A 17,327-nucleotide genomic window follows, 5' to 3' on the forward strand; every position below is an offset into this window, starting at 1 on the left:
TGGGACGCTGGGGAGGAGCTCCCAGCCTAGGGTGACCAGGCAGCAAGTGTGAAAAATCGGGGCAGAGGGTGGGGGGTAATAGGAGCCTATATAAGAGAAAGACCCAAAATCGGGACTGTCCCTACAAAATTGGGCCATCTGGTCCCAGCCGGAGCGAAGCCCCATGCCCGACTCTCCGGTTACAAAGCAGCAGCTGCTCTCCCTGGCGCCCCGTGCAGGCCCTTGTGGCCTGGCCCCGAGGGCTGCCCTGGCCAGGACCGACGCCGGGCAGAGGGGTGGAGTCCTCCCCTCCCTGCCCTGCAGTTTGCTGCTGGAATTTTCAAAGGGGGCCTCAGTGCCCCCTGCCTGGAGGCTCCCCAGGGCAGAGCGGGAGCCGGGGGCACTCGCTCACCGACTGGCCTACAAGGGGCCTTTCAACCCCCCACCACGTCTGAGTCAAGATCTGCCCCCCCTGCTGCAGCATCCCCACCCCGGGGCCGGTGTCTGCCGTGCAGGAGTCCAATGTTCGCTCCTAACCCCCCAGGGCCAACACGTGGGGCCCAGGGTGGGGGCGGGGGCGGGGGAGGTCAGAGGGACAGTCTGACACCCACCTCGCTTCCCCCCTCCCCTCCGTCCCCACAGAGAAACGAGCCAGCGAGGGCAAAGGAAAAGACGTTTAAACAGGACAGGCGCGAGCGCGGGCGACGCGGGACGGACACACACGGGGCTGGGAGGCGACACACAGGTGACAGGTTCCAGACTGGAGGAGGAAGGTGCAGCTTGCTGAGTTTTCAGGGACCAGCCGGGGCCCCCTGGGAGCCCTAAGGGGCCATATGATGCTCACGCCTCTGAGCGTCCTGCCTGCCTCCCTGACACCAGTTCTGTGCTGTGGGCTCCCAGTGCCCGTCAGCTGCTGCGGTGCCACCTTGGAGCGGGCACCCCTTGGCCACGCGCCAGTCGACAGGTTCACCAGAGCTGGGGCTCGTGAAAGCTGATCCTCTGGGGGGGATCTCATAAGGGAAAGGGCCCCCCCCACCCCAGTGCCCCTTTCAAAGGGCTGCCCCCCTCAGCCCCCCGCGACAAAGGAAAGCCAGCCCAGCCAGGCCTGGAGGGAAGCAGGCTGCGGCCTGCACGTGGCGGGGTGGGCAGGAGAAGTCACTGCTCTGGGGCCCAGCTCACGCTCTGCAGGGCCCCCTCGGAGCAGCTGAAGGAACGGCAACAACCTCCCTAGCGCCTCCCAGAGCCCTTCGCTCCCCGCAGTGACTGACAAACCCAGCTGCCCTTCCAGTGCGCAGTGGGCCCTGTCCCACGCCGCAGTGGGGCCGACTAGGGCACAGCCCGAAAGTGGGTCACACTGAGTCAGAGCCAGGACTTACTCCTGACCCCCCCAGTCTCCTGCTCTAACCACTAGGCCTAGTCTCTCCCAGAGCCAGGCAAGAACAGAGGTGGCCTGACCCCCAGCTCCTGCTCTAACCACTAGGCCTAGTCTCTCCCAGAGCCAGGAAAGAACCCGGGTGGCCTGACCCCCAGTCTCCCTCTCTAACCACTAGGCCTAGTCTCTCCCAGAGCCAGGAAAGAACCCGGGTGGCCTGACCCCCAGCTCCTGCTCTAACCACTAGGCCTAGTCCCTCCCAGAGCCAGGAAAGAACCCGGGTGGCCTGACCCCCAGTCTCCCTCTCTAACCACCAGACCCCACTCCCTTCTGCAGGGTTTGGCTTGCTGGGCGAGCAGGGCCTAGCCTGTCAGCAGTGGTTCCATAGCCCTTGTCAGCAGATGGGCCCCCATTAACCCTCCCACGCTGGCCTCAAACCCCAGCATGCAGGCAGGTCAGAGAGCAGAGCTCGATAAGGCACTGTCCCTGGGGAGCACAGGATTGGGGAGGTGGGGGGGGGGGGGGGAGAAAACACCACCAAGAGGCACAGAGGAGAGAGAGCAAAGCCAAGCAGGCTTAGAATAAAAGTCTCCTTACATCCGTGTGACTGGGCAGCTTCACCCTGCTCTGGAGAGAGAACAGCATTGGATACAGTTATCATCGGCAGCAAAGTGACCCGGCCGAGCACGGACCCGCCCCGCCCCGGAGCACCTCACCAGGGCCCAGCCCACCAGCCCGAGCCGGCTCGGCCCCCTGAACTCGCCTCTAGCTGCAGCAAGAGTCGGGCCCAATTCTTTGCTGGGGTAAATTGGTGCTTTGTGTTGGCGCCAGGGCTCACCAGCAGAGGATCTGGCCCATGGGGCTCACAGAGCTTTGTTCCACCCCCCGGCTGCTTGCAGACTTTAGGAAATACCTGTGATGAGGCCATCAGGTCTCACGCAGCCCCACCTGCAAGAGTGTGATGGGCGCTCTCCCTGCCTCCCCAGGTGGCAGCTGCAAGGGGCAGTCTACCCTGCCCCCCCTCCCCATCACAGGTATTATGGGGCTCCCTTTGCTTTCCTGGAGTGAGTAGGGGGAAGCACCTGATGACGATACCCTTACAGGGTCTCCAAGCCCTGCACAATGCACTAATCCACCAGCCTCTCACTACTTGTAGCACTACTGGGGAAACTGAGGCCCACAGCAAGGCCGTGGCTTGCTCAAGATCACATGGCAAATCAGTGGCAGCGCTGAAAAGAGCCCAGGAGTCCTGGCTCCCAGCCCCCTGCTGCTTCCCTCCACAGCACAGGTGAATGTTTCCGGGCACGCCACAGAGCCAGCGAAGAGCTGCACCCACGGGCGGTGGTTCTGTCACTCACTCTAAGGAGCTGGCTAGCCAGGGTTGCTGCTCTTTAGACAAAGCCCATTGGAGGTGGCATGAAAAGCCAGGCCAGGACTAATCTGCCCCTGCCCCAGTGAGAGGTGCGATTTACCACCTGGGCTACGGCTACCTGGATTTCTGTGCCCACATGGAGTGGACACTTCTCGGCATCTGCTCCCATGCACAGCAGAGTCCCACAGGACTCCTGCCTTCCTCGCCTTGATGCTACAAAGTCACTTTGCAGGAGCAGCTATCGGCTAGCCAGCCTCAGGAGCAGAAAGGCTCCCCCCACCTCAATAAGGCATCAAATAGCCCCTCTGCTATGCGCGTGCGCGCACACACACACACACACACACACACACCACACACACACACACACACACACACACACTCACTCACTCTTCCACTGTCTCCCAAACCAACACATGCTGCTCCACGACTGGCCAGTTACCTACAGGAGACAGCAGCTCACCGCATAACGGCCTTGCCTGCACTGCCGGCAGCTCGGGCCCTGCCCGGGCGTGTGCCGCCGGGCTCTCTGGCGGTGCATCAGCCCTGGCATTCTGCAGAGGACGGGCTTTGCTGCCTTTCCTCATAGGAGCCACACCATGAAATCCCCAGGACGCGTAGGGCTGGGCTGTGCTACAGCCACGCAGATGCCTTGCTGCTCATTCCTGGCAAACCGTCCCCAAGGGCCTGCAAGTGCCACGGCTGGGCTGACCCCCTCCTCCCCCGGCTCTCTGCACCCACCTGCTCTGCTCCAGCTCCCGGTGGCCAGTCTCCCCAGGCCAGGGGCAAGACACTGCATGGGTATCCCCAGCACCCCTGACAGACACAGACGCTCCCCAACCCGTCCTCCCCCCAAAACACCTACCCGTGTAACTGCTCATGCACACATACACCCCCGGACAACACAACACACAACTACACCTCTGTACGACAACACACACACACACACAATGCACAGCCAGACGACACAACATGTGAAGCACGACACCCAGGTCCCCAGGCCAGCGGCAGCCAGGGCTCTCTGCTCAGCGGTACCGAGCAGGGCTGGCCGACTGCTCTGCCCTGGGGGGCAGGGCGATACACGGCTAGCACAGACAGTCAAACAAGCCAGAGGGCTAGTTACCTTCTCTGTCCCCTTGCCGTGTTTTCTCAAGAGCGTCCCCTGCAGAAACAACGTCAGAAGTCGATCAATGGTCCAGAGAGAGGGTGTGCGTGTGTGTGTGTGTGTGTGAGATCATTCGCTGGAGGGGACGGATGCACTGACTGACCCCCACACACAGACCCCCCCCCCAATCCTCCTTCCCTCACAGCCCAGGGGACTTTGGCAGCTGGGGATGCGCAAGGGGAGGGAGTCCCAGGCCTAACCTATGACTGTGATGGGTGGGGGTGTGTCTGGGGGTGTGTTGGGGGGGCTCAGACACCTCCTCAGCAATCCGGGGAGGGAGCCTAGCACCCGTTTGAATCCCAAGCAGCTTGGCAGGAAGCTCGGCACACAGCAGCATGGCAGGGTGGCTGCGCGTTCTCCCCCCCCAAAGCCTGGGCAGGACGGGCGCGGATTGGCATTGAAATGGGCCGGGCCCTGCCAGGGAGCCCAGCTGGTGTCTGCCCACAGGGGCCGGTCACTTAGCCTGAAGGTGGTCAGGCTCCTAGCGCCAAGGGATTCACTGCACGAGGTCAGGCCCCAGGCTTCAGACTCCCCCCTGGCCCTGCTGCTCAGGGGGGTTGATGGGTCTGTGGGAGTGGGTGGCACATCCCACCTGCCTTCCAGGCCTCTCCCACTGTGGGCCCCTGGAGGTGAACGTGGCATTGGACACAGCAGGGCTGGGTGAAGCTGCTTTTACAGCCAGCCAAAAAGGAGGGGAGGGGGCAGGGTCACAGCTGGCGAAGGAGGAGGGGGTGCCCGTTCCCAGTAATGGGGCACGCGGCCAGATTCCTGTAGGAGTGTCCCTCGAAAGAGGCTTCACAGCACGGCTGGGCTCATGCAAGACACCACAGCTGAGCTGGGGGAGCAGAGAGAGGCCAGTGGGATGGAGCAGGGAGGTGGGCATCCGGAAAGGACAAGAATTCCCAGGCGGGATGGGGGCCCAGTGGGGGGAGCTGGAGAAGCCAAGCAGCAGAGGTCACATCGCCCGTGCAGGTGGCCTGCCCGGGAGGCAGGGACACAAGCCGGAGGCTGCCTGCACCAGGCGTTCGTCTCTCCAGAGCTCCCGAGCAGACAGCAGGCAGGGGCCCGTGCCCGTGCTGTAGGCAGGTACCGCCTGCCTGGCCTCCACTCAGGGGCTTCACCCAGCCAGCGACCCCCTCTCGTGCAAAGCTCCTCTTCCTGCCCTCGTGACGGCGAGCCCCAGACGGACAATGGCGAGTCGCTCGGACGCAGGGCTACCGTCTCGGGGGAAGGGTCAGCCCCACACCCTTCCCTCTCCTCAGCGGCTGAACAGCTAATGCACCATTCGCTAGGACCCACCCAAACCCCAAGGGCTCTCGGCTGCTGGCTGTGCCAGGCCCTGGCAGCTCTCCAGGGGAGAGCTGGGCTCCGTGGCCAGAACTGCGCTGGATCCCGCACCGCAGGGACCAAACCCCAATAAGCGTCTCAAACTCCAGCGGAGAGAAAAGGGGGCAAGGGGGGAATTCAGGGGCAGGGGGCTAGTCACAAAACAATACTAAGGGCATGAAAATGCCTGACACTGAGCAGCCCTTTGCCAGTAGCATTTCCGACGCCCTCGCAAGCCCCGTACACTCACCACTATTACCGAATTCCAGCTCCCACTTCCCCGGGTGACAGGGTTGCGCACTGAGCCAGGGGCAGAGCTGAGGATGGAACCCAGGCACCCCGTCCCCTGCTCTAACCACTGGAGGCCACTGCCTGTGAAACTGAAGAACTGACAGTGCGCTTTGAACAGGCCCCGATGGCTGAAAAGTCCGGCGCTGGGCCTTGTGGACACCTGCTCGGAGCACAAACGCACGAAGGGCACCTATTTAAGCGCACTTGCTTCACTCTCGGGGATCCTTCGCTCAGTAATAACCCCTAGGAGAGGCCTCACATTTCCATCCAGGTGCAGCTCGGTCTCATCACCCACCTAGGGAAACCGAGGCACGGCGAGGGGCAGTCAAACAGCCTGTCAGTGGCAGAGCGGGGAAGCGCTGCCAGGAGCGCCTGGTTCTCACGCCCACGCTCTGAGCAGCAACCTAGGCCTGGCCCCACCTGGCAGAACTAAGCAGCTAGCGATTGAAACACGCTGCTGCCCCTTTGCTTTCCCCGCACCCCCCGGGCCAGGAAACGCAGAGGGGTTCAGTGCGGGACCCCTCCCCCAATCCCAGCCCACTCTGCGCTGCGCTAAACACCAGCTGGACTGCAGCCCTGCAGTGCCTGGGCCCCCCAGGCTGGAGGTTCCTGCCCCCCAGCGCTCGCTGCATCGCCCCAGGCCCCAGACTCACCCCTTCTCCTACAGGCCAGAGAACGGGGACCCGCGTTGCTAACTGAGCCCAAAGGGGCGTCACGCCGAGCCCCGGAAGGGGATGGAAAGGGCTCCTTGTTAGGAGTTGCAGGACAGTCCCTGGGCCATTGCTGGGCTGCTTGGGCCAGGGAGGGAACCCGCCGCTTAGCCCCAGTGCAGCACACGGCAAAGAAACCCACCAAAGCCCCTGGCAAGGGGCATGTGGGCACCAGAACGCAGGTCCCATCACGGCCTCCATCGCTAGGGCGCCAGGCTGCTGCCGAGGCTGGTTGGAGGGAGCTGTCCCACATCTCTTCCTTCCACCCCCCTTCTCCCTGCCACATTGTCCCCCGGCTGGATCCAGCCCCGGTGAGTTGCCACGGCGCTGCCCAGCCCTGGGGGACAGGCTCGCCCTACACATCTGGGCACAGGAGGCGGACGAGGAGCAGCTGAGCAACAGGGGGTGACAGAGGTGGGGTCACTTGGGGAGGGAGCGGGGGGGGGGGGTTGCGGGCAGCCACACAAGACAATAACCGGCTGAGATCGGAACTGACACACAGCAGACAGACAGACAGACAGACAGGGAGCTGCCGTACTTACAATCATCTGCCATTGTGAGGGGAGCGGAACAATTGGAGAGAACAACCGTCACACGGGTGTCACGCCTGCCCGCCTTCCTGCCTCCCGTCCCCCACGGCCGGCCTCACCACTGCCAAACACCAGGCCCACGCCCCCCACGCACCCCCCAGGAATAACCCCCCGGCAGACCCAGAGCTCCAGGGCGCAAAGGGATGAGCTGGGGGGATCCCCATTGATGGGGACTCGGGAGAGGTGGGGAACCCGGGAGACGGGGACTCTGGAGAGGGGGGATCCCCGGTGAGAGGGACACTGGAGAGTGGGATCCCCAGCAATGGGGACTCTGGAGCGGGAGGATCCCCGGTGATGGGGACTCTGGAGAGGGGGGGATCCCTGGCGATGGGGACTCTGGAGAGGGGGGGATCCCCAGCGAGAGGGACACTGGAGAGGGGGGATCCCCAGCGATGGGCACACTGGAGAGTGGGGGATCCCCGGTGATGGGGACTCTGGAGAGGGGGGATCCCCGGCGATGGGGACTCTGGAGAGGGGGGGATCCCCGGCGATGGGCACACTGGAGAGGGGATCCCTGGCGATGGGCACACTGGAGAGTGGGGGATCCCCGGTGACGGGGACTCTGGAGAGGTGACTACAGCAGACCAGGAATTATAAACCCAGCAGCAACCAAAACATGCCCCCTCCCCCATATCGCTGTCCCTCGCTAACGCCACAAGCACCCCCACCCTGCCACGGTTCCCTTCCCACCCACCCCCCGCTCTGTGCCGCGCGGTCAGAGGGCTGCAGACAATGGCGGCCATCGCACCGGCTGATCTCCCTCCTCCCCATTTCTTTTCGCTGAGCCGGTGGGGCCCAGACACCAAGTCCCGGCCCAGCGCCCAGACGCGTCCTGGCTGGCTCTGGGGAGAGCAGGCTCTCGGCCGAGGAACGGTGACAAGGGACTCAGCAGAAGCTGTGCAATGCACACGGCATGGCGGGCGGGGAGCCCTGCTGAGTGGGTCACTTCATAGCGGGGAGGGGCAAGGGATGATTAATGACCCCAGCTGAGGATGGACCAGGCCGACCTATCGCGTCTTCTCCAGCTCGGTCCTACCAGGCTCCCTGCGCTGGGGAGCCTGGACTTCGCCCCAGCAGCCAGGATCCTCCCCCTTCCGCTGATGGGGCCTTACTGGACGTTCAGAACAAGACAGTGTGTGTGTGTGTGTGCATGTGTGCATGTGCGCGCACACAGGTGTGTATGTGTATGTGCGTGCGCACGCACACACATGTGTGTGTGCACGTGTGTGTTTACATGTGTGTGCGTGCATGCATGCACATGTGTGCATGCACGTGTGTGTGCACGTGTGTGCATGCATGTGTGTGTGTGCACACACGCATGTGTGCGTGTGTTGGGGGGAAGCAGGCTGGTCCATTATGGACTGGGGCATCCCACTCTGGAAGGGGTGTTCTCAACCTCACAATGACGGTCTATGAACAAAAGGAAAACACGGAGCAATCTAACCCCCTATGAGGCCTTTCGAATAAATCAACCCTTGCCCTTGTGTCTCAAGGGTGCCAGAGGCAGAGCCCCCTGCTCCTCAAGGAGATAAGCCTGTGGCCATGGAGATAAGCCTGCTCACAAGCTGTAGCTAACAAGCCTGACTGGCTGACTCACCGCCTTTCATTCTGAAAAGGCCCAACACTCGTCTTAAACGACCATAGTCATGCAGGGCTCACTCAGTGCTAAAGTGCAGCCGCGTCTGGAGTGTAACACGGCGGCTGTTTAGCAGCGCACAGCAACACTATGCAAGGGTGGAGTCAGGACATGGAGAATTTCAGCTCCAAGTGAAAGCGCAACGGGGAATCACCTGTGCCGAAAATCAGCAGCATACTGGGGTGAATCCTCATGGGCTTCCAAAATGCACCCTGGGGTCCTTAACAAGCGACCTCCAGCAGGACAGGCCTCCCTGGCCTCCCACTGAACAACACTGACCTCCAGCCACCACCACTCCCTGCACAATTCAGGGGTTGGCTTACCGGTCACCCAAGCTGTGACAAGAGCACAGTCTGCGATGCCAGAGCAGCAGCCTGCTCAGTGCTAGGGCGGCTGAGCTAAATGCACGCAGGGCTGACTCACGGCTGTGCCGCAGCGTGGCAGCGGAAAGCATCCTCTGATGCCGAGGGAAGGAGATTCCATGGCATTCTGCTGCCTGGGCTCCTGTGACTCATGGCACGGAGCTGTCAGGTCTCTGATCAAATTTAAATAGCCCCTCAAAATACCCCCGGCCATCAGCTTGCTGGTGAGACAGTTCCCAGCTCTGCAGCAGTGGCAGCGGAGCTGTCGGCGTGACTCAGGAGTGGCAGAGAGCAGCCGGCTGGAATGCCAAAACGCCTCCCAGAGGGATTTGTGCATCTGTTTGTCTGTGCAGATCTCCCCGGGGAGCAGCTGTTAGCACCTGCGGCAGGCTCCCCAGGAGTGAAAATCTCCCATTATCTGAGACACTAAAGCTAGACCAGGAAATTCCCCTGCAAAAAGCTTCAAAAGCTTCAGTGGCTGGGCCAGCAGCCTTCTCAGGAAACCTCAGCAGCGTGTTTCCATTGAAGGGGGAACCTGCCCAAAGCCTGCAGAACGCCTGGCAATTGAAAGGAAAAGCTCCGCTCAAATGGGGCAGCAGGCTCGGTCCCTCTGGCGTCTCTGGCCTCGGTTCTCAGTCGCTGCACTTGGGATCGGGAGGGAGGGGGAATTAAGGGGACTTTAAGCCGTCTTTGCACTTCGGGGGGCAGTTCAGGGGCTCGTGCAGCCCTCGGGGTTCATCCGAGCAGCTCGGCGGCGTTTCCTGACGCTGCTTCCCACGGCCCTGGAAAGCAACGCCCCGCCAAAGGGAAGAGCTCCCTGGCTCTGCCCCCCGATCCCTCCCTTGCCCCAGGGCTGCGAGCACGGCCTACTCCAGGGGCATCTCCGGGGGCTCGTTATACCTACCTCACGGGCCCTTTATGCAACACGTGGAAAACCTCAGAGGCCCCCAGGAATCCCCCTGCAAATGCCCCTCCGTCCCCTTTCCTTCCCCACCCCTGCCCTCCCGTCCAGGGACGACCCAACCCCCTGTTCTCTCCCCCACGCCCTCTGCCAACCTCGCAGACAGGCTGATGCCCAGAAGCGCCAAGGGATGCTCAGAGGAGCCTCCTTCGCCCTAAGCAGCGGGAGCAGCTCTTGGAGAGGAGGCAGAGTCCTGCCCTTGCCAGGGAGCCGTGCTCAGGCCACGCCTGCCCAGTGCCTTGTGCTCAGGGGGCAGACCAGGTGCTCCCCTGCCTGGCACCCCACACTTACAGGAAGGGGGCACCATGGTTTTGCTTCTGCTGCTGAAGTGGGCGGCCCGACTTCCTGCCTCCGTGTGCCATGGTGTGCCGTGCTCTGCCCCAGCTGCGTTTGCTGGGCCGGGCAGAGGGGTGAGGTGGGGACACGCTGCTCCAGCCAGACCCTTATTCCCAAGTGTCGTTCGGGGCTTTAAACGCCTGGGGAGTCCCCCTCCCCCCCGCCAGAGTGATCCAGAAACGTCCTGGGCGGGGGAGGGTGGAGCGGAGCCCCTCATTTCCCGAATGAGCTCTGGAGCTAGCGAGCTCAAGCGCGCTCTGGATGAAGCGCCGCCCCTCTAAGCGCGCGGTGCCCAGGCTCACGTGGTGCCAGGCGCTCCGGAGCAGACCGCCTCCAGCTGAGCTTCCGCCACGGAGCGCCCAGGCGCCAGGCCTACCCCGGAGCCCAGGCAGGGTGCCCATGTGTCCCTCCCTCCCTGCCCACCATGGCCCGACTCCCGCCCCCGGGCTCACCGTCTGGTCGGTGAGGGGCGGGAGGACGATGGTCTTCTCCATGGTGTTCATCACCAGCTTCCAGAGCTCCTTCAGCACCCGCTTCAGCACCGTCTTCTCGCAGATCTTGGCGAAGAGAGTCAGGCTGGGAACACAGCCAGGGAGGGAGAGGATGGACCTGGGCTCTGGGCATGTCACCTGCCCCCCATCTACAGAGCTTCTACACACACACACACACACACACACACACACACACACACACACACACAGAGCCCCTACACACACACACACAGAGCCCCTACACACACACACACATAGAGCCCCTACACACACACACACACACAGCCCCTACACACACACACACACACACAAACACACACACACACAGAGCCCCTACACACACACACACACACACAGAGCCCCAACACACACACACACACACACACAATGCACCAACACATCACTATACACACACACACACACACACACACACACACACACACACAGAGGCAGACCTACACACACACAAAATGCACCTACACATCATTATACACACACATATACACACACACAAAGCCCCTACATATCGCTACACTCTCTCTCACACCCCCACCCACACACACCATGCCCCGACAAACACCCCCCCCATGCACCTACACATTCCTACACATACACAATGCCCCCCCGATGCTCTCCAGGACTCTCCCATAGACACCCCCGCCCCCCACTCCAACACCCTCAGCCTGCGTGGGCTGGTCCTGGTGCTCCAGGCCCGGCTCCCCCTGCCAGCTGCCGGCCACGTCTGACTCCTGTGCTCTGCTCTGGCAGCTCCTTCCCTCCCCTGGCGGCCGAGGGCCCACCCTAGCCCTGTGCCCGCCTGTGCAGGGACGCCAGCCGCCCGAACCCCGGCGTCCCCATCCTCTGGGCAGAGCTAGGCGTCACGGGGCTCGGTGCTACCCAGGGAGCGAAAGCAGCACCCGACATGGGCGCGGCCCTTTGCCAGTCGGAGGTCACGGGGATTAAAGGAACACCCGGCCCCCGGCTGTCTGCAGAGCGCCCCACGGGGGCGGGGGCTCCCCTCGGGGCACACGGGGGTGACGGGAAGAACAAGGGGGGACATGCCCGGGGGCAGAGGGAGGCTGTGCCCTGGAGACAGCAGGGACCAGGTGGGCACAGGGCTTGGGGTGCAGGGAGGGACCCAGTCGCTCACGTGGCCAGGGGTAGCCACGGAGCCCTGGAGACACTGCTCACTGAGCGCCCCGCCTGGCCCTGCGCAGGCCTCTGGGCAGAGCGGCCTAGTCACCCCACTCAGCACAGGGCACAGGACCTTCCCCGCAGGGCCCTGCCCCCCCAGTGCCCTCCCCGGACCCCCTCCCCCACTGAGCCCTCCTCATTCTCCCACCCCGCAGGGCCCCCCAGCCACGCTGTGCCCTCCCCACCCCACGTACCCTTCCCAGCCCCCCCGCTGCGCCCCCAGTGCCCCTCCCACTGTGCCCCCCCAGCCAGCACTCACTTGCTGTCCAGAAGGTCCATGATGGGCTGAAGGACGTTGTCGGCGTCCTGCGCGACGCTGCTGCAGGCGCTGGCGGGGACGTTCCCGGTGCCCTTCACCTGGCTCAGGATGTCGCCCATCTGCTTCACGCACTCCTCAATGTGAGGCTGGAAACTGGGCGCCACGGGGCGCAGGCATCTCCGTGAGCAGGGCGGGGAGCCCCTCGCCAGGCACACCCTGCTCCAGCGCCTCCCTCCCACCCCGGTCCCACTCGTTCTGGGGAATCCGCCCTCTCCACAGCCACAGGCTCCAGGGACCCCCATCCCTGCACACTGGTTCCTGGGGCCCCCCATCCCTGCACACACTGGGACCCCCATCCCTGCACACTGGTTCCTGGGACCCCCAGCCCTGCACACACTGGGACCCCTATCCCTGCACATTGGTTCCTGGGACCCCCCATCCCAGCACACACTGGTTCCTGGGACCCCCCATCCCAGCACACACTGGGACCCCCATCCCTGCACACTGGTTCCTGGGACCCCCATCCCTGCACACTGGTTCCTGGGGCCCCCCATCCCTGCACACACTGGGACCCCCATCCCTGCACACTGGTTCCTGGGACCCCCAGCCCTGCACACACTGGGACCCCTATCCCTGCACATTGGTTCCTGGGACCCCGCATCCCAGCACACACTGGTTCCTGGGGCCCCCCATCCCTGCACACACTGGGACCCCCATCCCTGCACATTGGTTCCTGGGACCCCCCATCCCAGCACACACTGGTTCCTGGGAGCCCCAGCCCTGCACACTGGTTCCTGGGGCCCCCCATCCCTGCACACACTGGGACCCCCATCCCTGCACACACTGGTTCCTGGGAGCCCCAGCCCTGCACACTGGTTCCTGGGACCCCCCATCCCAGCACACACTGGTTCCTGGGAGCCCCAGCCCTGCAAGCTCCCCACAAAACCCAACCGTGACCCTCGGGGCTCAGCCCCAGAATCACCACACATGGAGCCTACCCCCAAACAGGAGCAGAACCTGATCCTATGCTTTGCACCCGAAGATTTATACCCCTCCCGCCAGGCCCCCGTCCCCTCCGCCCGACGTACCTGGTGGCAAAAACTCTGCTGAGCTCATCCAGGACGTTGTTGAGTTTCACCTGCAGCTCCTTCAGGATGTCGCTGGCCTCGGCGTCCAGCTGCAAGGGGGGACGTGCCTGGTTAACGGACAGCCTGCCCCCCCGCGGGCAGCGCTTGACACCTGGGGGCTGCACAGGCCACGGGAGCCCGTGGTCCCCAGAACTCCCAGAATGCACTGGGAAGGACCGAGTCCGTCTCGGGTGGAAGCTGGCATGAAAGCCGGGCGAGGACAGAAGCTGGCCACGGCTCGCTGGCAGTGTGCTGGGTCGCTCACAGCACGGCAAGACGGCACCCCTGCCCAGGGGCCAGGAGACGGGGGCCAGTGCATCGCCATGCCCTGGGGGCCGGCGGCACCCTGCTGGGGGTGGGGGATCCCACCGGACAGGGACGTACCACTGTGGAGCCTCACTATGGGGCCGGTGTATGGAAATGTCCCTTTAAACTTTGGGGCGTACCCCCTCCAGGGGTCCAGCCGCAGGAGAGAGCCCTGGTACAAACCTCCTTCCCCCCCATGGCTTCAAACATCTTCTCCAACTGGACACGGAGCTGCTGGATGTTGTTCATCAGGATACAGGGCTAGAGGGGGACCAGACGGAGAGGTGGTTAGCGCGGGACGCTTACACCCCACTGGCTGTGATCACAGCCGTGGGGAACACAGCAACGGCCAGACCTGCTCAGACCCAAGGTCCGGCTCCCCGGGTCCCGTCTCTGATAGTGGCCAGCAGGCATGGTGGGGTAGGCTGCCCCACATCTGATCTCTGGGTCTCTAGTAGTTAGAGACTGATTGAAGCACTGAAGAATTCATCATCCACCCCCCGCGTTAACTATGAAACCTTGGGCCCGTGTCTGCATGCCTGAGCCCAGGTGATTTCACTACCCAGGTGGATGGGGACCTCCCCCGTCTCCTTAGCTCACGTTAGAGATGCGGGGCAGAGAGGTCACAGCTCGGCTGCCCCCACCCCCCCGAGGGATCTATAGCCACATTAGCCACCTGGCGAAGTGGCCATATGCCAGAGACACTGAGCCCCCTCAGTGCTCGTTGATTTCACTGGGGGCTGGGGTGCTCAGCACCTGGAGACCTCGCTGCAGGATTTAGCAGCAGAAGGCCTCCAAACTTCGGCACGAGAGCTGGAGAGTCCCCTGGAGAGTCGGCTGCAGAGCAGGGGGCAGATGGAGATCTCCCAGTTCCCAGAGTTACTGGGGGGATGGCTCGGGAATCCTGTCCCGGGGGGTGGGGGAGGTGGAGCGGTCAGCGTGGGAGCCTTTTCCAGAAGAGGTTTCTCAGCCCACGTGACTTGATAGGAGGAGGAGGGGAGGGGCTCCGGCCTGAGCCAGCAGCTCCATCTCCATTCACAGGAGCCCCCAAACTCCAGCTCCCCGCTGCACTGGCTCGCCTTGTGGCGTGGGCGTGACAGACACAGGACGGGCCCGGTGCTCCCCGGTCATGAGAGCGAGGCTCCCAGGGCTGGATTTCCCAGCTCTCTGGCCCTGCCTGGAAACCCCAGGGGCTCGCTGGCTGGGGGGCAGGGTCACTGTTCCACCCATTCGTCCAGCCAACGGCCTGACATTTTAGACACCGGGCCAAAGCCACCCCGTGCAGAACTCTAGCGAAGCCAATGGAGTTACGCCACGGGGTGAGTTTGGCCTGCCGGCCCGGGGATGCAAACTCCCCTAGAGCGTGCAGGTTGGATCTATCTACCACCCAGCCGGCCTGAGAGCGCTGCCTTCAAACCCCCCGAGCCGGCTCTGAGCTGGTGGCGGGTCTGCCAGTTCCAGCCGAGTCCATGGAGTGACGCCAGAGTCACCCTGGAACGACAGACCCCAGGGTCTGACCCCACTCTCGTTTACGCCAGCTTTACATCACTGAACTCAATGGACGCTGGGGCAAGGACTCCTGCTTTACACCAGCGTCAGTAGGAAAAATGGGCCCTCTCATATCTAGAGACCTCTTGATGGGATTAAAGGGAGCGTCTCATGGGTGAGGAACCGGGCTGCCCGGCGACGCCTTCGTACGCCCGCACATGGGAATGAGAGCGTGACTTGTGAGGGGGTTGGATGGGTGTGTAAGCGTGCGTCAGTGTGTACCGTGTGCCTGTCTGTGCCCACACAGCAGGGTGAGCTGTGGAGCTGGGACCCGGGTGCAGATCCAGAGCTCCCCAGGCTCTGGGGGGTTCCAGAGAGACAGGCTGCCAAGTTCAGAACCCCATGTGGATCCAAAGTGTCCCAGGGGTTCGGATCCGGCCTGGCAGAATCGCTCCTGGGAACGGATGCCCCGGTGTCACATAAAACCCAAGAGCATCTTGCAAATAGCAGAGACGGGGCCTTTCAAGGCAACCACCGGAGAACAGAGAGGAGAAGAGGGAGGGTGCAGAGGAGACGGGCGCTAACTGCTTCCGGGGGTGGGGGTGTCTGGTGGCATCGGTGGCATGGCGACACCGCGGCAGAGAGTGGCCCCGCCAATTGGAAGGCAAGAGAGCAAGGCAGGAGGAGGGGATACGTCACCACTTTCTCCTTCTCCTTGGAGCAGTACAAAGCGAAATCCTTGGAGATGATCTCGGCGTACTGCAGCAGCACGTTGCTGATGGTCTGCAGGCAGGAGAGGCCAGGCCGGGCCGGGGGCAGAGCAGAGCGAGCGAGTGGGCAGAGCCGGCAGCGGCAAAGGAAGGCAAAGCCAAGAGAAAAGGAAAGGAACGAGACTGTAAACTCCAGATTTGGTCTGAAATAAACTGCCCGAGGATCGCTCTGGGCCGACAAAGCTGCAACCTGAACTCCAGGGAACGAAACGGCCCCTGTTGTGTCAGTGCTGTGCACGGGTGTGACTGTCGGGGTGGGGGGCATGTCAGTGGGGATGCTGCCACCCCGCTATTCCCACTCTTGGCCTCCCACAACTTTCTGTTATACAAGACCTGAATTAACCCTATAAAATCCCATTCCCTGCCCCCACACTGCCCAGGAGGAGGCGCTGGAGATAGGTGTGGGCAGGAGGCATCTCCTAGAGCTGCCGTTCCTCCCCAGCACCAGCGCTTCAGGTTTCCATGGCTGGCACATGGCCCCGGGCCAGGAGCACACTCCACAGCTCTTTGCTCCAGCCGGGGAGAGGCGACGTGCTGACGTGGGGCAGGCGACGCAGGGCTCAGCTCCCTTCCACGCTGGGGTCACTCCGTGGAAGTCAGTGGCGTGACCCTGATTTCCCCATTGTGGGTCACAGGAGTCTCAAGCCGGCAGCGTTTAATTAATCCAGGAGCTCGCGAGCCCGGGGTAACCGCAGGGTTTGCCTGGGTCCAGCAGCCTCAACAAAGAATCCCCTTTAGTTACAATACGGCCCAGTCCTGCGCCTTCTCCACCATCGGGGCACTGCAGTCCCAGGTGCACGGCTCTGGCACTGGCCAGGTTGGCGCCACATCCACCTGTGCAGCATGTCGGCGCCTGGCCGATTGAACGGGTGCAGCTGCTGCTCCAGCTGAGGTCTTGCTCTGTTTAAGCTGGGACCATTGTCATTCCGGGGTGGGGATCACAGCAGCGTGAACACAAGGTTGGACCCAGTGTGTCCCCTGGCCCCTCCTTACCTTGGCAAACCTCCGCATGTAGTGCCCGACGATCTGCGGGTCGGGGCACTCCAGCTTCTTGATGATCTCAAAGCTCTGGTTCAGCTGGGAGAAGACGTCCACCACGGAGCAGGAGAAGAGCGCGTGCTCAGAGGTTTGCTGGAACTGGAGCAGGAGACGGGGGGCGAGAAGAGCATAGGAAAGAGTGGGTTATTTTCTGGGCTCAGAGTGATGTGTCACAGACGCAGCTGCTGTGCTGCCTTTACATTCTGCCTTCATCTGAGCACCTCAAAGCATTTTGTGAAGGCAGGTGGGTATCCCATTGTATAGATGGGGAAACCGAGGCACAGAGCAGGGCCGTGACTGACCCGAGGTCACACAGGTGTCAGGAGCAAAGCTGGAAATAGAACCCAGGGATCCCTATTCAAATCAGGGCTTCTCTCTTCATCAACCCGGCTGCCAAGCTTGGCTTCCTCCAAATGGCCTGGCCCTGCCCGCTCAAGCTACAGGCTCGCTGGCCATACGCCTGCTGCTGCCTGGTTCAAGCTGGAGGATCAGAACTAACCCAGAGAGACCCTCTCCTGCAGCATGTCCAGCACTGCCCGGCCCAGCCCGGCGGGGAC

At 62.8% G+C, this 17,327-nt stretch overlaps 1 protein-coding gene across 1 annotated transcript in view; it reads right to left on the bottom strand.

Moving 5' to 3' along the window:
• Nucleotides 1-17,327, bottom strand: part of UNC13A (unc-13 homolog A) — a 114,689-nt gene that overhangs the window by 11,130 nt on the left and 86,232 nt on the right. The window contains exons 30-38 of the mRNA XM_039515907.1: nt 16,726-16,869; nt 15,662-15,745; nt 13,658-13,735; nt 13,130-13,218; nt 12,042-12,194; nt 10,550-10,673; nt 6,755-6,760; nt 3,844-3,882; nt 1,949-1,978 (exon numbers count right to left, since the gene is read on the bottom strand). Coding sequence (XP_039371841.1) covers nt 1,949-1,978; nt 3,844-3,882; nt 6,755-6,760; nt 10,550-10,673; nt 12,042-12,194; nt 13,130-13,218; nt 13,658-13,735; nt 15,662-15,745; nt 16,726-16,869 — 747 coding nt within the window. The remainder of the gene's footprint in view (nt 1-1,948; nt 1,979-3,843; nt 3,883-6,754; nt 6,761-10,549; nt 10,674-12,041; nt 12,195-13,129; nt 13,219-13,657; nt 13,736-15,661; nt 15,746-16,725; nt 16,870-17,327) is intronic.

Source organism: Mauremys reevesii, linkage group 26 (assembly GCF_016161935.1).
Source record: "Mauremys reevesii isolate NIE-2019 linkage group 26, ASM1616193v1, whole genome shotgun sequence".
NCBI lineage: Eukaryota > Metazoa > Chordata > Testudines > Geoemydidae > Mauremys > Mauremys reevesii.